The following is a 24,533-nucleotide window of genomic DNA, read 5'->3' on the forward strand; positions in this document are numbered from 1 at the left end:
CAGTTACACTGCAGCCCTCAGCTAAGGCTGTGACAAAAGAGAACCCAACAAGAAATCTCTGACATTGCCTCAGGAGTGACTCAGAACTGCCACCTGACTCACCAACTTTGCACCAAGCACCACCCTGGCCCTGAGCCATCAGAAACCTCTGCCATTTAAACAGTGTTCACTGTCCTGGAGCCAAAGAGCTGAGCACAGAGGGCTGCATTTATTTTCCAACTGTTTAGTTTACTTTCCAAATTCAGTGTTGAATTACTGGGGGAAAAGAACACACACAAGTGAACACAAAAGTGAAAAGCTGCCTTAAGTTAATTTATTCATATAATAATATGAAATAGAATTTACTCCAGAAGAAAAAATACTATGTAGACCTGCACCTTCTAAACTATAAACTAACCAGAAATTCAACAGAAATTCAATATAATTTCATGCACTTGAAGAACTCTTGAACACACTGCAGTACCCATTAAGAAACTGGAGGGTGTAAGAATTTTGACAGTTATTTTGAAATTGCAAGAATAAATCTCATGATAAGTAGATCTTACTAGGTACATACAGGATTTAGTAAATATTTGATTTAAACTGCAACCTTATTTACAATGCCCAGCCAGAAACAAGGTATGACTGCTCAGCCAAACCTAATCAAGGTAGGTACTTAATATTTAAGGGAGGGAATTGCACTGGCATTGAAAAGCAGTGAAGTTAACAAAGGGCAGAAGAAAACACGGAACAAAAGGATTCCATCACATCCTATAACAGTAAATCTAATACTCTACCAGAGTCTTCCTTCTAAACAAATACAATATGACTACCACTCGGTATCTAAAATAACTGTCTCGTGCACAACAGCATGCAGAGCCATACTTTAGAGTTACTAGAAAATGCCACCATAAAAGTAAGAGGTGATTATGAAGAGAATTACAAAGCAGAATGTACCTGATGGACTTCATTGCCCAATTCCAACCACACCAAAGAAATACAGAGACCAAATACTTCAAAAATACTAAATACAAATTTGAATTTCTCATATGTATTTTGCAGTTGCTAACTTATTTTTTTTGCTTCTAAGACTTTGATGAATGTTAGCAGGTTACAATTTTTACCTGGGTTTTAGCATTTAAAATAACCCACAGCTGTTTATCATCACTTACAGAGCCTTCACACACCAAAGTATCTGAGAATTGTGTAAGAAAAGTCCTTCATGTCGAAATAGCTGACCTAACCAAGCTCTCAGCCACTGAAGCACAAACAAGGATAACAAAATAAACCCCAGATGAGTAAATTGAAACTCTAAGATAAGTATCAGCTGAATATGGAACCAAGATGCAGAGCTCAAAACCACTATCACAACCATCAGGGTTTGAACTAGGAAAATTTCAAGCAACTTGCATATTTTCAAAATCCTCATATAATCATATTCCCTTTTTAAGGAAAGAAGAGTAGTTTCTTGTTAAAGTTCAGTATGTTGCTGCCACAGCATCAGCTGTTATTTATGAGGGAGATTATATCATTTAGCTTCCTCTGCAGAGAATTTTGTAAGTCATGGCCTCAAGACAGAAGACATTATGACAAATCTACACCACACACAATGGGACTATTGATCCTGATGTCTCTAAATACCATTTACTCTGCAGGCTCCACCTTCTTTCTGCCCCTCCTCCTCTTTTTTAATAAACAATCCGCTTTATTTGGATAATGTTATTCCCAGAAAACTGAAGTTTATTCAAAAAACATTTATTATTATTGGAAGTGTTCATTTCTTGCACCTGTTCTGGAAGTAGAATGAATTTTCCAATTCAGATTTTGATTACTGCTGGACTTACTAAGTTATACCCTTATAAGTAAACGTTTTAAGAACAGTGTATTATAATATTATAATGCTACAGTGATCATTAATCCTACAGACAAAAAAAGTACACAAGTAAAACTTAGGAAAAGCTTTATTTCCCTGAAAGGTCCTGGAACTCAAGTCACAGTTGTACTCCTAAATACCTCATCTGTCACATTATTAAAACAACTTTAACCCGGATTGACTTTGTATACAAGAAGCTGTAAAAAGTAAATAACTTCCTCAGGACAAGACTTAATCACAGTGGTTTTTGAATGTCATCCAAATCTTGGCCTAGAAAAGTCTCAGTCTAGTACAAAGCACCTTGAGCAAAACAGTTTATTATCATGAATAAGCTGACACTTCTCAGTTTGCCATCTTTAAGCCCATACATCACACAGGCCCTTTTAAAAGCTGTTTGGAGAAACAAAAATTTAAAAAAAAAGTTTAAAACAGAGCCTCAGTTTTGACACTTTTGACTTGTAAGGGCAGGTACAACTGTTTGTCATTAATAACATCTGGCATATACCAATCTACAGACCTTCAGCCAGTTGTTCCTCTTAGCATTCCACAATTCATACAACACAGTTTAGACTGGAAAATAACTTTAGGGAGCATATAGGCCAAGTCCCTGCCATGAGCAGGGACATCTTTGACCCACAGAATTAGTGGGGTTGGGAGGGGGCTCTGGAGACCATCCAGTCCAACCCCCTGCTAAAGCAGGTACACCTGGAGCAGGTTGTACAGGATCCCATCCAGCCCAGTTTGGAATATCTCCAGAGAAGGGGACTCCACAACCTCTCTGGACGGGCTGTTCTAGCGCTCTGTCACCCTGAAAGTAAAGAGGCTTTTCCTCCTATTCAGAGAGAACTTCTGTGTTTCAGTTTGTGCCCACTGCCCCTTGTCCATCACTGGGCACCCCTGAAAAGAGTGATGGAGAAGTGCTCCAAGCTTTCCCCATAGACTTATTATTTGAGGAGGCAAAACAACCTTGGCTAAATTCTCCACCATACCAAATTTTTCTCATACTAAAAATGAAGGAGTGGCTGACACACACATCATACTCTCTATCTGAAATACAATGATCATGATAACCAAGTCCATAGACAAGTATTCAGCGGAAGGATGCTCTAGTCAAGGAAACAAACTTGTAAATATCTATTTAAATGTGTAAGGGGTTTGAACGGGCATCTCAGCCTCTCTGAACGGCCCGGGGTGGCCGGCAATGGCAGGCAAACCTGTTTTTAGGAAGGAGAGAAAGACTATAAAGAGCATATGGTGACTTCGGAAGCTCTCTGAAAACGTGCAGGCGATTCTTTACCCCCGTCCTGCTTTGAGAGACTTATCTGCTCCCCCTCAAGGGCCCAAGGGCCACTCTGGGAGCCAATCCAGCAGACAGGTTCCAAGGGCTCCTACACCAAACAGGCACACACAGACGGGGACCCTGGCACAGGAGGGGGCACCCAAAGCTGAAGCACTGATCGCCAAGAGCTGGAAGGGCCCACATGCGCCCGAAAGGGGTGGGAAAGTAGCCAGCCATAATGGAAAGGCCACAGACTACCTGCGAAGCAACCGCTGCCTGCCTGCAGCCCCGGAGGGGCCACAAGGCCACGCCGGGAGGACGCTCAGGGGCGATCCCGGGCAGCCACCGGGGGACAGGGACGGGAGCAGGGAGAGACAAGGGGGCCGGGGTCAGCCGGGCACGGCGGGGGTGTGAGGCCGCCACCTCAGCAGGGGAGGGGCCGCAGCCATATTGGGGGGGGCGGGGGGAACGCGGGCCCGGTTGAGGGGCCACGGCCGAGCCGCCCCCGGCCCCCCGCGCGCGTCCCGCCGTACTCACGCCTTGTCCACCAGCTCCCGCACTTTCCACATGTTCAACATGGAGCCGACCGCCCGGAGACGCGCCCGGCCCCGCTCCCTCCGCCACCGGCCCCAGGAGGCCCCGCTCGCCGCTCTCCGGCCGCCGCCGCCTCCGCCAAGCAAGGGACGCGGCGCCGCTCCCGGAAATGAAGGGTCGGATGGCCGCGCGGGCTGCTGGGAGATGGAGTCCCGGGGAGGGGGGACGGAGGGGGCCGGGCGTGGAGTCTGCGGGGCGCCGCGAGGGTTGCCGGGAGTGGTAGTTCGCGGCTGTGCGCGCGGGGCCTGCCGGGAGCGGGAGTGAGGGGCGTGAGGGGGACCGGGCGGATGTGAAATTAACGGGGTTGAAATTGATGGGCTGAAATTCATGGGCTGAAATTGATGGGGTGGAATCGACCGGGGTGGGATCGGCCGAGGTGGGATTGACCGGGTGGGATGCGGCTCTCCCGGCCGTGTCCTGAGGGCTGCACCGCCGAGGGCACCGAGCGGCTGTGCCCGTCTGAGGGACAGCCCGGCTCAAACCAGCCTCAAACCTCCCTCACACACCCGCACATGCAGCGTCCGCAGCCCGGCAAGGCACAGCGTGGAAAAACGCTGTTAAATAGTTGGTTAAAGTCAAAACACTGGCATAAAACCCATGTGGGACCAGAATGTGGTTTTATACTCGGCTTTAAGCGCGAGGAACTCAAGAGCAGCATTCTGCCCTTATGGCCGTCCATCTGCTGATCGTGGTGTACGGTCTGGAGCCAATTGCCGCTGGAATTTCCAGATCCCCAAGACCCAGATTTTGGGAGTAAATGGCTGGAAAAGCAGAGGGGAGGGTGCAGCATATGGGCTGCCCACCGAGGCACTGCACGGGCAGGAATCTTGTCTGCTCTTCTGGAGAAAGACCAAGTTGATTGACGAAACCCAGGGACCAATCACCCACATAAAAGCTGCCTCAGGAGAATATTGGCTGTTTTAACACACTTGCCAACAAGGAAGACCATCTTCAAATATTGTCCATGCCGGCACTGAGCAGGAATCACAGTTATAATGAAAGTAGTGGACTCATCAAAGTGAGTTTACAATCAGGATTGTCGGTTTCATTACATACATTTATTTTCTTACAAAATTGTATTTAATATGAGTTTTAAATGACCCAGTTTCATTCTTGATATATGTTTTTTGTTTGTATCATTAATAAATATTTCTTGCCAAAAGACAATATACATCTGCAAACTTTTATCCAAAGACAAATGCAAAATATTTTCATTTTAGTTATTCTGTCAGAGCTGGCAAAACAAGGCATGAGAAAGACCAGTTGCAATGGCACTTGCTGCTCTAATAAGTCACTTCTTTTAAAAGTTCTCTGAACTTGTCAGGAAAGCTAAACTGCTGAACTGCCCATTTTCTGACACCCAACTGTATCTTTTCTCACAGACACTTTCGCGGCTTCTGTCTCCTGAACATGTCCATGAAATCTATCTGAATATAAGAATTTTTTGAACAGATCATCAAATCCAGCATCCTCTTCCTAACAGCAGTATTAGAGGTTCATTAATGTAAAGGATGTGGATGGATCAGTCCTCAGGTACATCTTTCAATTTTTCATTTTTCTGTGGCTTAGGGACTCAGTTCTGAAGCATTCATGCTAAAACTTTCCCTTTAGGAGCACTGAATGGACTTTTGTTTTATGGATTTAACTGGTTGCTTTTTGAGCCTTTTTAGACCTACACTACACCTCATGGCAATGAATTCAGTGTTCTATCACATGACAAAATGGTTCCTTTTGTGTCTTTTAAATTGTCTGCTTCATAGCATTACCAGTTCAAATAGTGTGAGAATTAGTACAGAACAATTCTCTAGTGTTCCTTTCCTCATCAACTGCAAATTTAGAAATACTTAGATTTCTTACTGCATTGTTTATTACTGCCTAAGACTTGCAATGTGCTTAATTTCTGCAGAAGGCTATGACCAGCCTAGAGATGGTTTATGGCTTTTTTACTCAGTTCCCTTCATAAGAGTTCATAATAGAGTTTTCATTTTTGAATGCTACTGAACCCTGAGGTGATATTTTAATCAGCAGCACAATACTTATGGTGACTGTGGCTGGTGTGTAACTGAACTCAGCACCAGTTTTGCTGGCCCCACAAATGCGAGGCACGTGGCCATCAAGGACTGGGAGGAGGGAGATGCTAAATTTCATCCTGTAACACCTGGCAAAGCAAGCTGGGTGAGGACTCTTGCTGTTTAATATCAGCCTTTTGGTTTCTTCTGTAAGTACACTGACATTTGTCTTCAGGAGCAGATAATGTTTATAACCTCTGTTTAATGAAGAAATAGCAGAAAGTATAATAATTGGACTTGGAAGATTCACACCTCCTCAGTATTTCCCCATCAGGGATAACATTTGAATTGAAACAGTTAAGGGTCAATATGCCATTGGGATTTGGCTGATTTGTTTGTTTTATAGAAATTGTTGTTTCTACGTGACAAAAAAAATTTATAACCCACCGTAATCACACGCTTCAGACAAAAAAGAGGATGGTAAAGAGTATTTTAGGTGCAGTCATAGGAGAATAACAATATATGCAGAAGAAAGACTGAAGCTGGGATTTAAAAGATGAAGGTGAGTCTCTTCTAAGCATTGGCTGCAGTAATGGGGCAAGGAGAGATGACTGGCATTTATTGTCAATTTTAAAGTATAGTAAAAAGCAGATCTTTATGTGACATTGAATGCAACGTGACTGACAGTAATTTTGCCATCCCCATTCTGTCAGCTGCTGATAAAGTGCATGAGCATATGTATAATTTCTGAATGATGTGAAGACACTTTCTGGTTCATAAGTAATTCCTTAAAAAAAAAAAATCGGATCGGTGAAGGGAGAGGGTAATGCAGTTTCAAAGCAATGCAATATTCAGCATAACAGGTAGTACTTGTAACATATATAATGTAGAGGAACTGTACTTTATTATAATTTGAGCCATCAATTACAGGAAGAGCAGTTAGAGAAATTGAACTAATTTGAGCACTGCAATAGAGTTTGCACCTGGCTATTCCAGAAGTTAATATGGGCCATTTGGTGCACAAAAAGTCTTGCACATTCCAAATGCCTGGAGACCAATATTGTTGTTAATATCAACCATATTAATGCATAGTAGAGACATGTCCAAGTCAGTGATTAATTTACAATTAAAATTCAAGGGGGGAAAAGAGGAATGTCAAGGAAAATCACATTATGGCAGCATAGGGAGGCTATGGCACAGACTGAGAAAAACTTTTCTTTTAAAACAGGATTTGTTTCCATGATTTCATAAAGCTCCACTTTTTACCCACTTACACAGCTGAAATCTGAATTCCATAAAGTTTGTTTGTTCTAAGAATTAGTCAGTAGGGCAGAAGCAACAGTGGGATAATGTTTCCCGTTTGTAGGCTGGTTCCTATCCAAGCTTTTCTGAAAAATTGCAGCTTCTCCAAGTCCAACTGTGTCTTTGTGTAACACATCCCAGCAGCACAAACATCATATTCCAACCAGAGGGTCCCTAGGTGGGCTGTTTCAGAACCTGAATTCCTGCTCTGCCACAGAATGGTTTTGTCTCTGGTAAAATCCTCCAGTCCCTTCCATGGGTGTAGAACTGCCTGTGAAGCTTCCACTACCTGAGCCCACATCACATTCATTTCAGCAGAGAATCTTGAGGGGCAGGCAGTAACAGGGAATATTGACAGGGAATGGTGGAAAGTGTGGGGAGAGTGAAAAAAATACTGTGAGTGATGTTCCAATGTTATCCCTGCTGAGATTTACTAACAGCCATTGCATGGCCAGGACCAGTCTGACTCACTGTAAAGTAACGTAGGTAGCAAACGTCAAAGTTTTTTAAGAAGTGAAGATGAGTCTATTTTAAGCTTTAGAGCCAAGACTACAACTGCCTGTGTTGTGCTTGTGGAAGACTGGGAGTGCCAGGCAGAGGTGATGATTTATCTCAGGAACTGGGAGGACAACCCTGCCCTTCAGACAGCTTCTTCTGCCAGCAGAACGTGGGCAGAAGTCCTGCATGGAGGCTGTGCTGAATGTTAACATCAGGCTGCATCCTACCCAGTGCTGCTTTTTTCTTTTTTCTAACCTGAAGAAAGGAAGGTTGATTCCATGGTGTGGATTTTCACTCTGTCTCCTCACAGTCTTTTGAAATGCTTGAACCAGTTCACTTAGATGAGGCAGAGGTGGTTTGCTCTCAAAGTGAATTACAAATCTATGCAGAATTCTTACAAGTTGTCTCAAAATAAATTACTGAACAGGAGAGACTTTATTGTTACTGCTCCTGAAAAGATGTGCTCAGCCTCTAATGCAAAGCATTTAAGGTCAGAGTTCTCAGGGTTCTCCATTGTCCAGTAACAGTAAATTCTGTCTTTTCCTGTGCCTGGGGCATTTACAGCATTGCTTTTTTGTTGTGGATTCCCTGATGTCTAGAAAGGGGTGAATTCCCGCTGCCAAAATATTACCATTTAATTATCAAACCAATCAACTGTGAGACAAATGTCCCCAGGGAAGCAATCTTCATTAGTTCCAATTTTTACAGAGCTACTTGGGGTTTTTTTGGTTTCTCATTTTCTCCCACATTAGTAACTGTCTGTGTATGCTTGTCTCCAAATTAGGATGGAAACGTGGGGTTTGGGGATTGCCAGTTAATGGATAATATTAATGTTCTGAGCTTTCCTTCAGGCTGATGATGTCATCTGATCTGACACTGTTCTTGGGGGACGCTTTGGAGATACAGGTTTTAAAATGTTATCACTGTTAGAAGTTTAAAATTCAGGGAAACCCCGTGTGAATTATGTCCTGATGTCACCACAGCTGTCTCTGTCACACCCTTAGACACCTTCTTTAAGTGGATATGGTACTTCCCATGGAAAATTTAGAAGTTTGCATTTGAGAACTGATCCTCAGTAGAATTCTCTCATATGAACCACACATGATTTTTATTCTTCTCCCGGAAACTCATGTCCAGATTCCTCAGTCTTTTGTTACAGCTCTGGTACATTCTAAGACTCTAGAGCCTGGATTGTTGCTGATTGCTGTTTTGCAGATGCTCCAGTAAGTTCTTTAGGCTACTGACAGCAATTCACCTCTTTGGCATTAAAACAGTATAGGGGGAGGAGAAAAGGACAGGTCAGTGTCTGCTTTTTGTAACAGTCAGCTGCTGACAGATTTGTCTTGGTTAGCAGGCTGGGTTTCAAGTTCCAAAATGCCTGTGACAGTGGCCAGAGTTAGAAAAGTGGTAGCAGAACAGGGCTGAACCAGAAGCACATGCCAGACTAGTGAGGTCAGAATTCTTGGGGATGGCTGCAGCCTGTAAGTGTTCCCATTTATTACATTGTCAGTTTGATTGTAGTCCAAGTCACTCAGCTTTGTGCCAGATCCCCGAACCAGAAAGATCTTGTTTGCCTGATTTCCTGAGGACACAAATCTTCTGAGATCTCCCTGTCTCTGTATTTGTATCTTACAGTCCCCTTGCAATTACTGTTGGGCCAATTTCAATCAGATGAGATACAGGGGTGGCTGGCTTAAAGATTTGAAGTTGTGTTTTGTGAAAATGCACAGCTGTGTGGAGAGAGATACCACAGGAAAGCTCTGTAAGGATGTAGTAGGAGTGAAAAGGCTGTAATAGGAGTTCAGTTGGATACTGAGGATCCCCTTGGAGAGCATTCTTACCCGTGTTCTTCAGGGAGTTTGTCTTACACACAGGAGAATCTAACCACAAGACACAAAAAGGAAGACAGGTCTCCTTTACTGCTCTCTGAAGACCTCATTTCACTTTGGCTATTCTCATATAGATTAACTGTTACCATAAATATCTTATATAACCCATCAGATAAAGCCCTACTATGGCTTTCTGTCAGCTGTGAACACGAGAGGACAGAGTTGTAGTCTTCCTTCTTGGTGCATCTTAATAGCTCCAAAACAGCTGAAAGAAATGGCAATTCAAAGTCATCTTCAAGCTGTAGTCCAGGGCTCTTTGGTAAGGCAGAGAAACATGGCCAAAGAAATCACTGCAACTTTTTCTCTTAAAGGTCATGGTACATATTTTCGTGGATGCAAACTATCAAAAAGCCAGGTAGAACTGAAAGCAGTGCTTGAACAAACAAAAGTTAGTCTCATTTTCATTTTGGCTGGAAATTAAAACTGGCAAGATAACACTATATAGGATGGTCTTCAAAATCCCCCTTTCAGAATATTTAGCTGGACTTGGATCAAAACACAGTAGATGGAGACATTTTCACAGACTGGCAGACTGGGACTCTCCAGGCTGGAATTATCCAGTCAGTTTTAGTCAGAGGAACTGGCTTTCTATCTCAAAGTGGGGGACAATGCTTTAAAATGCTGGATTTGTTTTTTTTTCCACCCACCACAGTTCTTAATTAGGTCGTGTTTCAAAGAAAAGAATGGGAAAAAGTGCTGCTGATTTTTCTGCATTCAAATAATAATCAAGAAAGTGCTGTTTAATGAGTTTCTTTTCTCTGTATTAGTTCACACAATAATTTATATGCATCAACAGGGAAACAGTGCAAATGCAAGTCCTGTCATGAGGAGTTCCCACCTGAGTAAGTTCTGTTAGGGGGAAGGAATGGTGTTTTAGCAACTTTGACTTCTATGCTTCCCTCATTCCCTCTTCCCTATTTCCATTGCTTGCACAGAATGTGGTTGTTTTGACATATTTTTTTTTTTACAAAAATTAGGCTTTAAAAGCTGCTGTTGGCTATTAGTATTTTACAAAAGCAAAGTGCAAACACCATCACCAGCATCAAATCTACTGAGGTTCTAATGAAATAAAAGGAAAGTTGAAAGAGCAAACTCAGTTTCAAAGGTGAAATTGATAAGGTTTATTGTTAAGTTGGGAGAAATGTCAAATGGAAGAAAATATCATAAATAAACAGCATGTATTTCTTATCTAAAAGAGCCAGATCTGTTCCACTGGGATTCAAGTGGACATTTTTTGCAGCACTGAGTAACCTTATCCACAATTATTTACTACAGCTTCTTTCTTAGGATTATTTGGCCACCATCAGGTGAAAGACAGTGAATTGAACATATCAATCATCTCCAGTTCCAAAGGTCTTCTGTGAGGTTCTTGGCAATTCATTCACTATTGAATTTACTGTGTCTGGACCGTCAATTCTTAGATCCCATCAAAACAAGAGAGAGCCACCATCTACTCTTTCTCTGATGCTGAGGATCACTTTGGGAACAAAGTGATGCTCATTTCCAGCTGTCTGTCTCCTCCTCATGGAATAATTGCCAGACAGATCTAAACTTTTGCCTGGCATGCAGTACCACCCAGTTAAACAAACATGTTGCACAAGACCAGAATGCAGTGGCTAGATTAATTTTCTGCTTCTTTCTTGATTTCCAATATTTTCAATTCTTCTGGTTCCCATTGGTGTGACCTTTATTTACTGTCTCCCACTGTGTCATGAACTAAACGGTTACCTTTGGATGAAGGCTAAGGGCTGAGTTGAGAGAGGAGATGTTGGCAGCCTTTAAGCTTTGAGGTTCATCAGTCTGGGGACTCCTTGCTGTTTTGGAAAATAGGAACAGAAAAAAGAGACCATAAATGCTGCTGGATTGAATAAAAGGTAAGGAAAAAAACCAAAATAAAAAAACCAACCCAGCCTACCACAGAAACAAAGAGGTAAGAGCTCTAGAGAGGCAGGAGTTGTCAAAAAGCCTTCCCCATCAAACAGACTTCAGAGAACCATAGCAGACGGATTTTCAGTACCAGTCAAATGTAAGAGGGTAGGAAGTTGACATGCTGTCCCTTGGAGAGCCGAGGTATTGACAAAAGACATGCAAACTTGAAAAATGTACATTTGTGGAAAAATCCATCCTGACAAGTGACTGCACTTAAGTCGCCAAATGGACTTCACCCCTGGGATGAAACTCAATTATTGTTGCACATCCAATGAATCCATCCATGGAGAAAGCACATGGCCAATAAAAGGCAACTGTTCAGTAATCAGATCTTTCAAAAACTATTTAGCTCTTTGCCACTGAGTCCCTGCTCTAAGTGACATGTGCTTCCCTGCAAACCTGCTTGACTCCTCCACTGGCTGGTGAGGAGTGCTGAGCCACTGGGAGCTCTTCTGCAGCACAAACACATCCTGCACGAGCAACTCAAAATCATTTCTCTAACCCTTCCGAGTTGTCTGACATCAAAGCTTTTTAAATTGCAGCTTGTATTTACTGCACATGAAGGATGCTTTTAGTTTGGAGATATTTTTACAATCCTGTGAGTAGGAGCTATTTATTGCCTAAAGGATTGTGTTAAATGGTTTAACCCAGTCAAGGCTCCGTTAAGTAAGGAGCTTGCAAGCTGCAGTCATTAAGACAGTCTTCCATTTTGAGTGAGAAGTGCCTTATGTACATCTCCTGCTCAGAGTTTATCTTTCCACACCAATATATACTTTGCACAATCTGTGTACTTTTTATTTGCCATCTTCTTGATTTCAGCAGTCCACAGTTATTATCACAAGTAAATCCCTCTTAGCAAGAAGTTTATTTTGGGTAATTTTTATTTTCTGATTCACAAATGAAAGCCAGCTCCACTACTGGCCTCGAAGCCATTTGTTTTAGGATGCACCTGCACATGTATTGTTTCATAACAAAAGCATCTTTGTGAAACTGAAACACTGCAACAGTTGTTCGGGAAAAACAGGCAACAGTGGCTGACAACAGATGCTTTTAAGAACGTTTATATTATGTGCAAGTGTTTCATAAGTTTACTTAGTTGCCATGGCCAGATTTGAAACCTTTACCTCTTTTACCAGCCGTCTAGTTCACTGCTGTGTCTGTCTGTTCCCATAGATCTGTCATGGTGATTTTTAGAAGATGTTGTTCTCTAGAATAAATTGAATATCCAGTTTTTCATGACAATTCAGAATGCAGTTTCCCTCAGAAAGGTGAAATTCCAGTTCCACAACACTGTGTGCCCACTTATATGTGACATGAACACGGAGATCTGCCCTTCCACTCATCAGTAAGAGGAAAAATGTCCTGGTGACGAAGCTGCACAGTTTTTTTGTCTTTATTTATTTTTTACTCCCATTGTTTCAACCATTTCATAATCTGCCTGCCTTTCTCTTTCTCTTTACAAGCTGGCAGTTTGGTCTTGGAACATTCACTGGGCTGCCAAACAACAAGCTTCTCCTTATTCAGATTTTCAGGGAAAAATGTAGCTCATCTGTTTACACTGTTATCCTGACATAAGTTTGAGCCCACTCTCCAGAGTTATCAGGCATTATTATGTCAAGCACCAGCGTTGAAGGAGCATCAGACATCAAGTCTTGCATCATCCCAGCCTCAGAGAAAACTGTTTAGCACAATTTTATTCATTTACTGTGAGTGGATATGAACAGGGTACTGGATTTAACTCTTGTTTCAGCCAAAGACTATTTAACATTTCTAGCAATGACATTAGCAGTTTTATCTCAACAAGCAAAAAAAAAATCCACATTCTTTGAAGAATCTCCTTGGGGAACTGAAAAAAAATACTGCCTTCAAACCCAGTAGCACGTTTTCATAAAAACACCCCATATTTGCTTCATATTTATGACAAATCTTCCTCACACTCAGAGTCTATCCAGCAGTGTTTTCTCTATCTACCATTCTTTTCAACGTTTGTCTTCACTGATACAGTGACTCAGCACAACATGAGCATGGTATGCAAGTCTACCATTAGTCAAATATTTCGCATTGTTTGCAGAATCCCTAGAATTCAGTAGAGGAATAGACTGGTATTTGAGCCAAGAAACATCTGAATGTCATGTAAAGTTCAGTTAATTATTTTCTAAATAGTCACCAGCACTGCTCTAGCTTAGAGTTCAACTGGAATTGTTGTGATCACACTGGAACCTTTCAGAGAGGGGGAATGTTTGCTTTCATTTTGGCCTGCCTGGTTCCACATTGTGACAGAGCCATTTCACTAAAGGATACATTCACAAAGACTTAGGAAAACCATGGCTGTGGTCTTTTAAAAATCGCACCATTGTGCTTCCAGGGAATCAGCTTAGTCTGATTAGCACTCTGCACATATTCCACGTGACCCTCAGCCAGGAGCACACAACCCAGCTGTGGACACAGAAAAATTCAAGTGCACTTGAATTTAAGTCATTGTAATCTGTATCTGTTTATGGCACCATAAAATAAAGAGGAAGCATTTTTGAGTGTTTAGTTTCAGCTCTACAGGGCTTGAGCTTTCTGGCACTGCTGAAGGGATTGGGAGTTGATGATAAAAGGGTTGCTCCAGCAGCAATAAGTCAACACTAGTGAGCAACCTCTGAACATATCTCAGCAGGAGTCCTCCAACGTCAGAGGTTCCAAAGGTAGCAAAAAATCACCTCATTTGCAGTTCATACTCCAAATTTTGACTTCTACAAAATAAGTTAGAAGATTTGACTTTGTTCTATTCCAAAACCCTGGAAAACAACATGAGGAACATGGGAACACAACCTTGCTCAGGTTTACAAAGGTATTTAAACATACAAAGATGCAGACAGACACCTAATAGGATTTATAAAAGTGCCTAAGGGAGTTTGGACCTAATTCCCATTGGCTGTCAATGGGAATTAGATGTGTAATCTGCTTAGGCAATTTGAAAATCCCACTGGCTGCATCTTTTCATGGCTAAGTACCATTACAAGCCTTAGCCTTAATGAATAGAATTATTATTATACTTGGTTTCATTTCCTTAAACTCTGATCTTGGTATGAAGGCTCAGTGAAAAACTGCTTGAATCCAAGTGTAGATGTGTGCTGTGGGTATGAAGTGTCAGGAAGGAATAACTGAGCTGCTAAAACCATCTTCATATCACCAGTGCATCTGCAACCAACACAGAGAGCTCCCAAAGGGTTGTGTATTAGTCAGCTTGGCTTTAATGTGTGTCATGTAAAAAATGCAAGTGACTTGGTGAAGGAAAATTCTGCTCACTCACAGCAAAGTAATAAAGAAAAAAAAATCAGAAGTGCCCAGAGGCTGTGACTAGCCATTTGAAAGGATTTAATTTTTCCTGCAAGGAGCAGCATTGGAATCTTCTCACCACTCCATGGACTGAATTAAGTCCCATCTGGTGCTGGAGAGAATTTACAGCTTTGGGCAGTTACAAGGACTCTTTGGTTACCCTCCTTTGCTCAGGCAACCCAAACACAGGCTGCAGTGCAGAGTTTAACCAAACAACACTTCATTCCTTTCCCTTTTTCTTGTCAGGCTTGAACTCAAACAATAACCAGAATTTCCCTATCCATACAACTTTACAAAATATGTAAAAAAAAACCCAACTTGATTTCGCTGGATTTCCACATGGTATACTTTTCATTAAACTGAACTTGAATTTCTTGTAATTGTTTATCCACTTAACTTTACATGCTTAGACTTGTGTTGTGCAAATCAGCCAACATACAAAAGAGTCAGAACAACATGTTGGTATAGGAAAATGTTGGGATGGGTTTCTACACTACCTGAAGCTGCAAAAAATTACTAATTATTTACAGGGCTTAAATAAATGTGTATGAACCAAATGAGGTGTTTGAAATGCTCTTTGAGCTTGGTGGAATTTGAAAATAATGTTTGTGTTCAATAAGAATAATTTGACACTGAAAACTTTAACAACCAAAACTCTTAAAAATGTTACGTGTACTACTGGGTGAGAACTTGCTGGAAGTCGGATGGCACTGAGCTGGGGAGGAGTGTTGGTGTGCTGGAGGGCAGGAAGGCTCTGCAGAGAGATCTGAACTGGCTGCATTGATGGGTCAAGGCCAACAATGTGAGGTTCAACAAGGCCAAATGCTGGGTCCTGCACCTTGGCTCCCTGAAGTGCTCCAAGCTTGAGGCAGAGCAGCTGAAAAGTGTCCCAGAGGGGAAGGACCTGGGAGGGCTGGGGAACAGCAGCTGAACAAGAGGCGGGTGTGCCCAGGGGGACAAGAAGGCCAATGGCACCTGGCCTGTATCAAAAATAGTGTGGCCAGCAGTACTAGGGAGGGGGTTGTCCCTCTGTACTGGGCTTACCTCGAGTTATGTGCTCACTGCTGGGTGCCTCAATTCAGGAAGGAAATTGAGGTGCTGGAGCGTGTCCAGAGAAGGGCAGTGGAGTTGGGGAAGGATCTGGAGAATAAGGCTGATGAGGAGAGACTGAGGGAGCTGCTGGGGCTCAACCTGGACAAAAAGGATGTGCAAGGGGGACCTTATTCCTTTCTAAAACTCCCTGACAGGTGGGTGTACCTGGGAAGGGGTTGGCCTCTTCTTCTAGAAAACTAGTGGCAGGACAGGGGGAAATCACCTCAAGCTATGCTAGGGGATGTTCAGTTGGACACCAAGAAGAATTTCTTCATGGGAAAGATTGTTAAGCATTGGAACAGCCTGTCCAGAAAAGTAGTGGAGCCACCATACCTTGAAGTGTTGAAGGAATGCCTGGTCTCAGGGCTCTGGTCTGGTTGACAAGGTGGGGTTTGTTCACAGGTTGGACTCAATGATCTTGGAGGTTATTTCCAACCTTAAGGATTCTGAGATTCTTAGCAGAATTTCTTGATTCTTGATTTCTTGATTTTCTCCTAGCAAGAGTTCTTGCTGTTCTGGAACATCTGCACATGCACAGAGCTGAGCAGTCAATTGGCTACAGGATGGTCTCACTTGAGGTTCAGTTTGGTTTTTTGAATCAGACAGAAAAAGTCACACACTGAATGTGTCTGTAATGCCCACTGACAGAGCTCAAGAAAGGGAAGAATTTCCTGTGAAAATGGGACACTGCCCAGGTGCAGTCAGCACTGGGATCTGGGAGTGAACTGGCACCAGGAACCCACACAAGCCTTGGCTGTAGCCAGCTGAATTCAGTTTCACTGCAGACAGCAACAGCCTGCTGAAATCTTGCCACAGCTAGAATTTCTTCCGAGCACACCCATTGCTGAGCAACAATGTATGTCCTTTTCCAGAGAATGGGATCAGCCCAGACTGGCTCTTGAGAAACACACCAGCTGCACTTGAGAGAGCGCTGGGATGAATGTTCAAGGAGCTGTGCAGCCCAGCAGAGCGCTGGGTTTGCACAGCTCAGGGCACTTAGGCAGTGTAATCCCCCATGTGAAAGAGACACCCTCTGCCCGAGGCACTGGCATTGAGATGGAAGGGGGATACACCACTACAGGGAGGAGAGGGAGTTTCTGTGTTGAGAAGCCAATTGATCAGGAATGAGGACAGTCAGCTTAATTATTTTTTAATTTTTTTTTTTTTTTTTTTTTTTTTTTTTTCTGGTAAGTCGATTTGATGCTAATGAACTGGAGGCACATTAGGACTAACTGCTTCCTGGCACAGACTACACAGACATTGTGCAAGATTCCTTTCAGCTCAGCTTTGCTGACATGTTTGGTTCAGACCTCAAATATCTCAAGTTTTTCCAGTTCTGACCCTCTGCAAGTGAAAAGGCCTCTGTCAGTGAAGTTGTGCCAAAATACCTGGGGAGCTGGGGCAGACTGGAAAGACTGGGTTGTTCTGCCTGTGATCTCAGGCAGGGGGTTGAGCTGCTCTGCAGCTCTGGGAGGCCAGTCTGCACAAGAGGGAAGAGGCATCAGGTGGGATGTGGAGAGTTGGTTCCAGTGGGATGAATGAACACACTGACAGCCAGCAGGCAAATGGCTCAGTTCCTTATTTCCAGTGGAAAATATTTCAATTGCAGTTTTTTGTTTCATTAACATTTTTCTTAGATCCTTTTTCATTTTCTGTATAAAAGGAAATCATCCTTGGCATAATAATGGGTGAATATTGTAGTGAAAAAGCCAGTTCTCACTAAGTGCCCCCTGCTCCTCCAGTAGACATTTTCCAACAAAAGACTCTGAAATTTCAGCTGTCCCTATATGTGCTCCAGATGAATTTTACTTGGAGTGGTTCATGTTCATTCTAGTCTCTTCATGTTCTGTTTGCAGTGTTAGTCTGATTCAGCATCCCTTGAGAAGAACAGATATCATCCTGTGGCTCCATCAAGACTGAGCTGTACTCACATCATAGAGGAGATACAGGTTCTAGTTCCATCTCATCTCTTCCCTCCTGATAATGATCACAACAATGATTTTCACTCCTTGACTTTTGCCTGTCTTGGCTGGCAAGCTAGAGAACTAATTGTTCTGCCTCACAAGAGGTTTATAAACATCCCTCTGAATATACCTCTTAAATGCTGCACTTGGGATATTTCCTGAATTATTTCACTATTTTTAAATCGACTTCCTCCTTTAATTGGTGAGAGAAAATTAGCTAACAGTTGGAGAAACCTATGGGTACAGTTTTATTTCTCTGTGTTTTCTCAGTTCTGAATTTTTCTTCATCTTTTTGTTTGGAAAATATCCTTGAAAAAGTGTTTATTTGTCGACCCAGTCCCAGGGAAAGATATGTGTCTTTGTGAGAATGTGGGCATGCATGTGAAGAGAGTAGGGTGGCCGTGAAACATGTCTCTTGCTTGGCTCTGCAGTTTGAACCAACACCTGAAACATTTGTTACTATATTTGGGAAAAATCTGGAGTTCCATTGGCACAATAATTATTTTATAAACTTGCTTACCTGTAGCTGTCCACAGATCTTAAATCCACTGCTGGAGAGGTTGAGGGGGAGTTTAGTAACATTGAGAGTTCTGCTTTGTCTTTGATCTCTGTGTGGCCTTCTGTAATTGTCAATTTTACTCACTATTTCTTGATCGTGTCTGCTCTCTTAAAGCACTGCAATGATTTTAATGCTTTTTACTCAGATTGATCTGAGAGAAAATTTAATTCTGTTAGGAGAAGAGAGCACTGAGAAACTTTACAAGCCCTGTTGTTCAGTAGTTTTTGGCTGCTGGAGCTCTTCCCAGCGGCTGAAGGGCTGTGTAACATAGAGGGGACATCACTCAAGTTGAGCTCAAGGGGCCTGGGATTCATTTGGAAGTCTATTTTTGACTAGCTGGATTTAGCTGGTCAAAATTTACACAGCTGTGAACAAATGTGGCTGTGCTCATAGAAGATGTTGCTGTTCCCAGGACATCATCATCATCATCATCATCATCATCATCATCATCATCATCATCATCATCATCATCATCATCATCATCATCTACCTTGGCAGGGGTTACTGCCCCAGCCCTTCTGCCAGTGAAATACCCCATGTGATCCTGAATTCAGACAGTGCCAGGTGGATGGATGATGGATGGATGGATGGATGGATGGATGGATGGATGGATGGATGGATGGATGGATGGACTGATCCAAATGATTCTGCAGGAAGCAAACTACAGGACACTCACATGAGCCTGGTCTATCAGCATGTTTAAAGAGGGAAAGGTGCTGTAGCCTGCTAAGTGGCACAACTACAGAGAGAAGAGGAAATCTCTCCCTGGTTTAAGTCATAACAAACCTTCCTCACTCCTCTGGTTGTGTCACAGAACAGAACTGGTAGAAGTGCCTCTCAGTCTATGCACACAAAATGTTTAGTGCTCATTCCACCCAGCAGAGTACAATGGAAGTACAAACAGTAGAGATATAAAAAATTTGTATATTTTAAGAAAAGTGGCAGAGTCTGACCAAAAATCAGACTCTGAAATCAGCCAGAATGAGAACTGATTATTTTTAGTAGACAGCTCTATTTTGAACTGTTGTTCTATCTGGGTTGTTGTAGCCTTGGAGTCATTCCTCCTAAACACACAGTGAAGGTTACTCTTAAAGAATGAGGGTAGAAAGGGATTAATCAGTTCTCCCAGCAAACATAATGTGGTGCAGAAGAGAGGAAGGATTTGTCAGGCTTTTAAGTACCCCAAAATTGGCAGCAGTAACAAAAAAAGCTTTAAACTGATAGGCAAATATGGAAAGCAAACATATTTGCGCTGCTGAGCAGGGACAAATAATATCTAGATAATCTGAGAGAAAGATTTCACTTTTGCCTAATCCTCATGGCATTTCCAGCCCAAAGATTTCTGGGAATCTGGTGGAGCCCAAACCGCATGACATTTCTAGCCAGCTTTGCTGACCAAGGACTTTGGGATCAGCTCTGAACTTTGGACGATTAGTCAAAATGAAATGCTTTGGGCTTAGCTATTAACAGTGTCTGTCTGGAGCTCTGTGCTGTGAGTGGCACACCAATCATCTCCATGAAATCCCAGGAAGTCTGACTAATGCCCTTGTCTGTAGCAGACTCAATCTAGACCATCAGATCTGGGCTGAGATGTTTATTTTGTGCTTTACACATTTTTAGGGTCAGTGGGGTTAGTGAAAGAAGCTACCAATCTAAATGGCACTCCGAAACAGTGCTAGTACAGAAGTACCTGCTGTCATCTGCTTTTACTCTGGGATTTACCAACTCCTGCCTCCTCTTTTCTTACTCCACACCTTCAACATTGCTCCTTCTTTCTTTCTTCCCTCATTCCCAGCCATGTGGAGTGAAGGCTGTGGCTTCATTTTGTCTTCTTCCAGATTTGAATTTCAGCTCCTGCCTTCAATTCCAGGGCCACCACTTAGGCTGGGCATGGTCTGGGCTGTTGCTGTCCAGAGCTGCTCCACTGTTCCTGTGTTAGGCTTTCCTGCACCACGGACTCTCTCACACAGTGCAGAGGTCCTGCTTCAACGTTCAAGAGCTGGCTCCTGCCTAGCAGGACTTGGGCTCTGTGGTGGGCAAAAGCGGCTTCAGCACTGGAACCTGACTGTCCTTGGAAGTGCTGTAACCAACAGCTGCATTTTAGGGAATGCTTGTGGCTCAGGTGATGTGCAGTAACCTTCCTCTGGACATCCTGGAGTATGCTGTGCTTGTCTGGGCACCTGCCACGGATCCACAGAAGGGATCTTGGTGGGAGTTGCCAGAGTGAGTTGGATTCAGGCTCTCAGCCTTCAGCAGGCTCCAGAGTACTTGGCACAGGGGCAAGGCTCTCACAACAGCTGTGCCCCTTTGCTAATGGCTTGACAAATATGAGCATTTTTGCATTTGTCACAAAATCCCCAGGCCTGTCGCTTTCAAGTTTCTCAAGGCTTTAATTCCATGCCAGTATATTGGGCTGGGAGGAGAGAGGGAGAAGCAATGCTCCACAGATGTCCAAGGCTGGAATATCCTGGGAAGCATTAATCCTCTGAAGACAAATATTCCATGAAGAGAGAGATTTTAAATATGTGCAGCGTTTCTACAAACACTTTAAGATGGCACAAGCCAGCTCTGCAGCAAATTCTTTTAGAGGGCAGACCACCATTCCCATTCCTCTGCCTTCTCCTTCCTGGCCCAGTACTGCTCTTTTCCCAGTGCTGGCACCAGCACACACATGATTGTAAAGTGAACAAGGCCAGGGAACTCTGCCAGTTTAAAACCAAACAATTTCCTTTTCCCCAGGTTAGTTTGGACCTGGATGAGTTCCCTGATCTGGTTCATTGCAGGGCCACGAGAACACTTGTGCTGGCACAAGGCAGGGAGCAGCAGAGGGAGCGAGGAGGAATGTGGGCTGCGGGTGTGGGGAAGGAAGGACCATTTCCTTCAGCAGCAGTGCTGGTTTATGCTGGCTTAGAGACTTGGTGTATCTGTGGTGTTAATTGCTGAAAATTATGTGCTCCAAACTGTGTGTCACAGCTGAGAGATTTTCAGGGAGAAAAGCCTCTCTCTCTTTTAAAATGGGACCTGATTTCTTTGGTTCTTATTATGTTAAAGTTTGGTGGGTCAGAGTCAAAACCCAGATCATAATGTTATTATGCCAAAAAATTGTCAGTCTACCTAGGCATGATAAAAAGGGAGATGGGGGCATGGGGCAGGGAAAAAATGCTTCTAAAATTATACAACAGATTAGGAGCAGAGGCAAAATGACCTGGCATGTCCTCTTGCAGCCTGGTTCCCACCACTGGCCTCCCTATCTCTCTGTATGGCAAGGAGAAAACTGAGTCAGTTGGCTGCCACATGGCACTCAGTTCCCATGTGCATTGATGGTGCACATTTATTATATGTTTATTTGAATATCAAGCAGAATAAATCATTTGAGTGGCAGCTTCATGAATGATTTGTCAGAAGTTGTCTCATTTATCCTAATAAAATGTGAACTAATTCATTTATCTGAGTGAAGCTTTCTCTGGATTTACAGTGGTGTAGCTGAAAGCAGGATTGGCCCAATGGCTCTGTAGCAGCATTAGTGAGTATTCTGCTTCCAAATATTACTTGTGTTCTACTGAGTTCATCTGAGGCATCCATTAAATTCTGGGGCACAAATCTGCCTTTCATTTATAGCTCTAACTAACAAGAAGATACCAAAATCTGATCCATTAATGGAATAATGGACATCAGCAAAAGTTCTCTGTATTTACTCCCCTGTAGTTCCACTGTGTGGGGGACTCATTTCAGCCACACTGGGCAGTGCTGAGGTCACTGTTGCTGCTCTGGCTTTCTAGGGTTCTCTAACAGGGAGATGTGGGATGTTCATTATGCTCCTCATGTATGTAATTCACATTGGATCAGCCCATTAGTTGGATTTTGAAGGTGAGGTTCTTGTGCATAAGAAATTCTCCTTTTTTAAGAAAAAGCCCCTTCATTTTAGTTCTTTTCTTCCCCTTTTCTTTGGTTTCTTAGAATGTTATTGTTTTCAACTGAGAGGATCATTTAAAGTGAATCTTGACCATATTCCAATACCTTTTCCCACCTGAGGAGAGATATACATGAATTGATTTGCATATTTATTGAATACATGCTCCTAGGATGGCCACACTGCAATGTCGTGTCTCATTTACAGCTTGTTCCTGCTGACTCTCCAGCTTGTTAAAGGAGAGACACTGTAAAAAGAAAACAAGTGTTATATGGGGACTACAAACATAAAAGTGACTGAAGTATGGAGGGAAAGGGATAGATTGGCAGCCTAAAAATATAATAAACCATTAAAGCATTATAGGGAGGCCTGCTGAGCTTGTTGTTTAATTACTTCTAGTGATGAAGAATGTCAATAATTATAATTTTCAAGCCTCTATGATGTTTACATTTGTAAAAGCTTCAGAGGTTGGCTTTAGTAAAACCTGCTGAGGCTACTCTTAAGAAGCTCAGATGAGGCTTGCAATGCTACTTTTTACAAAAAGAATGGATTTTATGCAATTATGCTCAGCCTAATGGGTGCCCGCAGCCTACAGCCAACACATCCAACCCAAGCCAGTCAAAGCAATGGGATGGTCTGGTCACACATTTATGACAGAGCCTGAGATGAGTGGTAGAAGTAACAATTCAAAGAGTGGGTTTGTTGGAGAGCCTTTGGCATCTCTCATTTACAGGTGTATCACTAATGAGAATTGAAGTGGCTTCAGATCTTGGCAGTGGTAGAATTTCTGTGATAAGACAAGGTTAATGGATTAGTAAATTCACAGTTTCTAGAGGTTTTCTGGGATAAGTTTGATTAATTTCACAATCCAACATTTTGATAGCCCTTTTAACTCAATAGAGATGATAAAAAAATTAAGATTATAAAAATAAGAGAGAAATTAGGGTAATTTTAAAATGCCATGTGGTGACTTATCTGAATGATCTCATCATTCTGGATTAATTTCCTACGCACTGTAATAATATTGTCCTCATACTAGTCTTTGGTATTCAGATGGATTAAATTTTAGCATAAGTTATTAGAAACTATAAATAAGATGTCAGTCTGATTAAAATCCTTCAGAGAAATGTAAAATAATAATCTGGAGGGGAAAAAATCACATCTTAATTACAGTATCAAATAAGATTAATTTGCAACAACGGTGATATAAGTATCTGTTTTGTTTTAGTGTCAGACAAAATGTGTATATTTAATGAAAAAATAATAGCCAGCTAGTTTATATACATAGCTATTATTCCTTATTTATGCTGGTACAGGTAAGAGTAGAACCTGATCCCAAATTCTGAAGGGCTTTCTGCATCTTATATCACCTCACAAAAGTGTTATTGTGAAAAAAATCTAGCATTTGAAAACCTTCATGTCAAGTAGTTTGAAAAGATTCTTTTTGTTTCTTTTGCACCTCCACAAATATTCTTCCATTGTTTTAACCAGAATGCTTATGAAGACATTATTCTTATTTTGGTTCCCCAACACTCAGAGAGTAAGTATTGTTGCAGAGACAGGAAGAGATACTTTTTGTTTTACCAAAAAATTCTTAAAAATATTTTTAAAGGGCATGAGATGTTTTGTGTTAAATATTGCCAATGCTGAAAGATGCTGAAGGTTTCATTTGAACAGCTTGGTGCAAGGTTCCCTCTTTCAACAAGTCTGTGTCTCAAACTCTGTTGTGTAATAAAACCAGATGCCAACTATTTTGAAAAATAAACTGCCTAAGTTGGATCCCTGTTAAGCAATCAGCTTTAATCCTCTGGAGAAAGGGTGAACAGCTTTGTTCCTCTTTGTTGAAGGCTGGGTTAACCTCCTTCATTTCTTGGGCTGTAATAATTAGGTTTTATAGAGAAAGCCTTCCATGTGCTTAAAGCTCTGCTTGGTCACAGGGCCCTTCCCAGCTCCCAGGACAGTTGGTTTGTGTGTTTGGATACCTCTTCAACCACCCAGCTCTGGCCTTTATGAGATTCTGAATACCACAGAAGAGCATTTGAAGACCACTCGTCTTGCCCTCCTATCTCTGTTTGGAGACGGGTCTTTTGGAAAGTAAGGATCATTTGGAGCAAGGTTTCACAAAAGCTAAGCCTAAGCTAGTCTGTGCTGGGACTGGCACAACTTCTGGCTGCGCACTCCCTCCATGCTCACCGTTGGATCAGAGTTCACAAGTTAATTACTTTTTTCTTTTTGTAGTGTTAATATCTCTGCCACCTTTGCGACCTGAACTGGGTGATGCAGGAGGGAGTCCAAAGAGTGCCTTTTCCTGTGCCAAGAACAAAATGGAATG

The 24,533-nt window shown here is 42.4% G+C and overlaps 1 protein-coding gene and 1 long non-coding RNA gene across 3 annotated transcripts in view; one reads left to right on the forward strand and one right to left on the reverse strand.

Annotated features, from left to right (window-relative positions):
* The window catches only part of CLINT1 (clathrin interactor 1), a 45,991-nt gene extending 42,148 nt beyond the window's left edge, over window positions 1–3,843 (reverse strand). Inside the window, exon 1 of one of the 2 annotated variants that reach the window (XM_002197873.7) lies at window positions 3,669–3,843. In XM_002197873.7, coding sequence (XP_002197909.5) covers window positions 3,669–3,709 — 41 coding nt within the window. In that variant the 5' untranslated portion in view covers window positions 3,710–3,843. The remainder of the gene's footprint in view (window positions 1–3,668) is intronic. The other variant, XM_030283739.4, reaches the window with a different exon arrangement.
* The window catches only part of LOC115497166 (uncharacterized), a 287,386-nt gene continuing 266,554 nt past the window's right edge, over window positions 3,702–24,533 (forward strand). Inside the window, exons 1-2 of the long non-coding RNA XR_012058079.1 lie at window positions 3,702–3,841; window positions 5,108–5,258. This is a non-coding gene — a long non-coding RNA (uncharacterized lncRNA). The remainder of the gene's footprint in view (window positions 3,842–5,107; window positions 5,259–24,533) is intronic.

This window comes from Taeniopygia guttata, chromosome 13 (genome assembly GCF_048771995.1).
Source record: "Taeniopygia guttata chromosome 13, bTaeGut7.mat, whole genome shotgun sequence".
Classification (NCBI taxonomy): Eukaryota; Metazoa; Chordata; class Aves; order Passeriformes; family Estrildidae; genus Taeniopygia; species Taeniopygia guttata.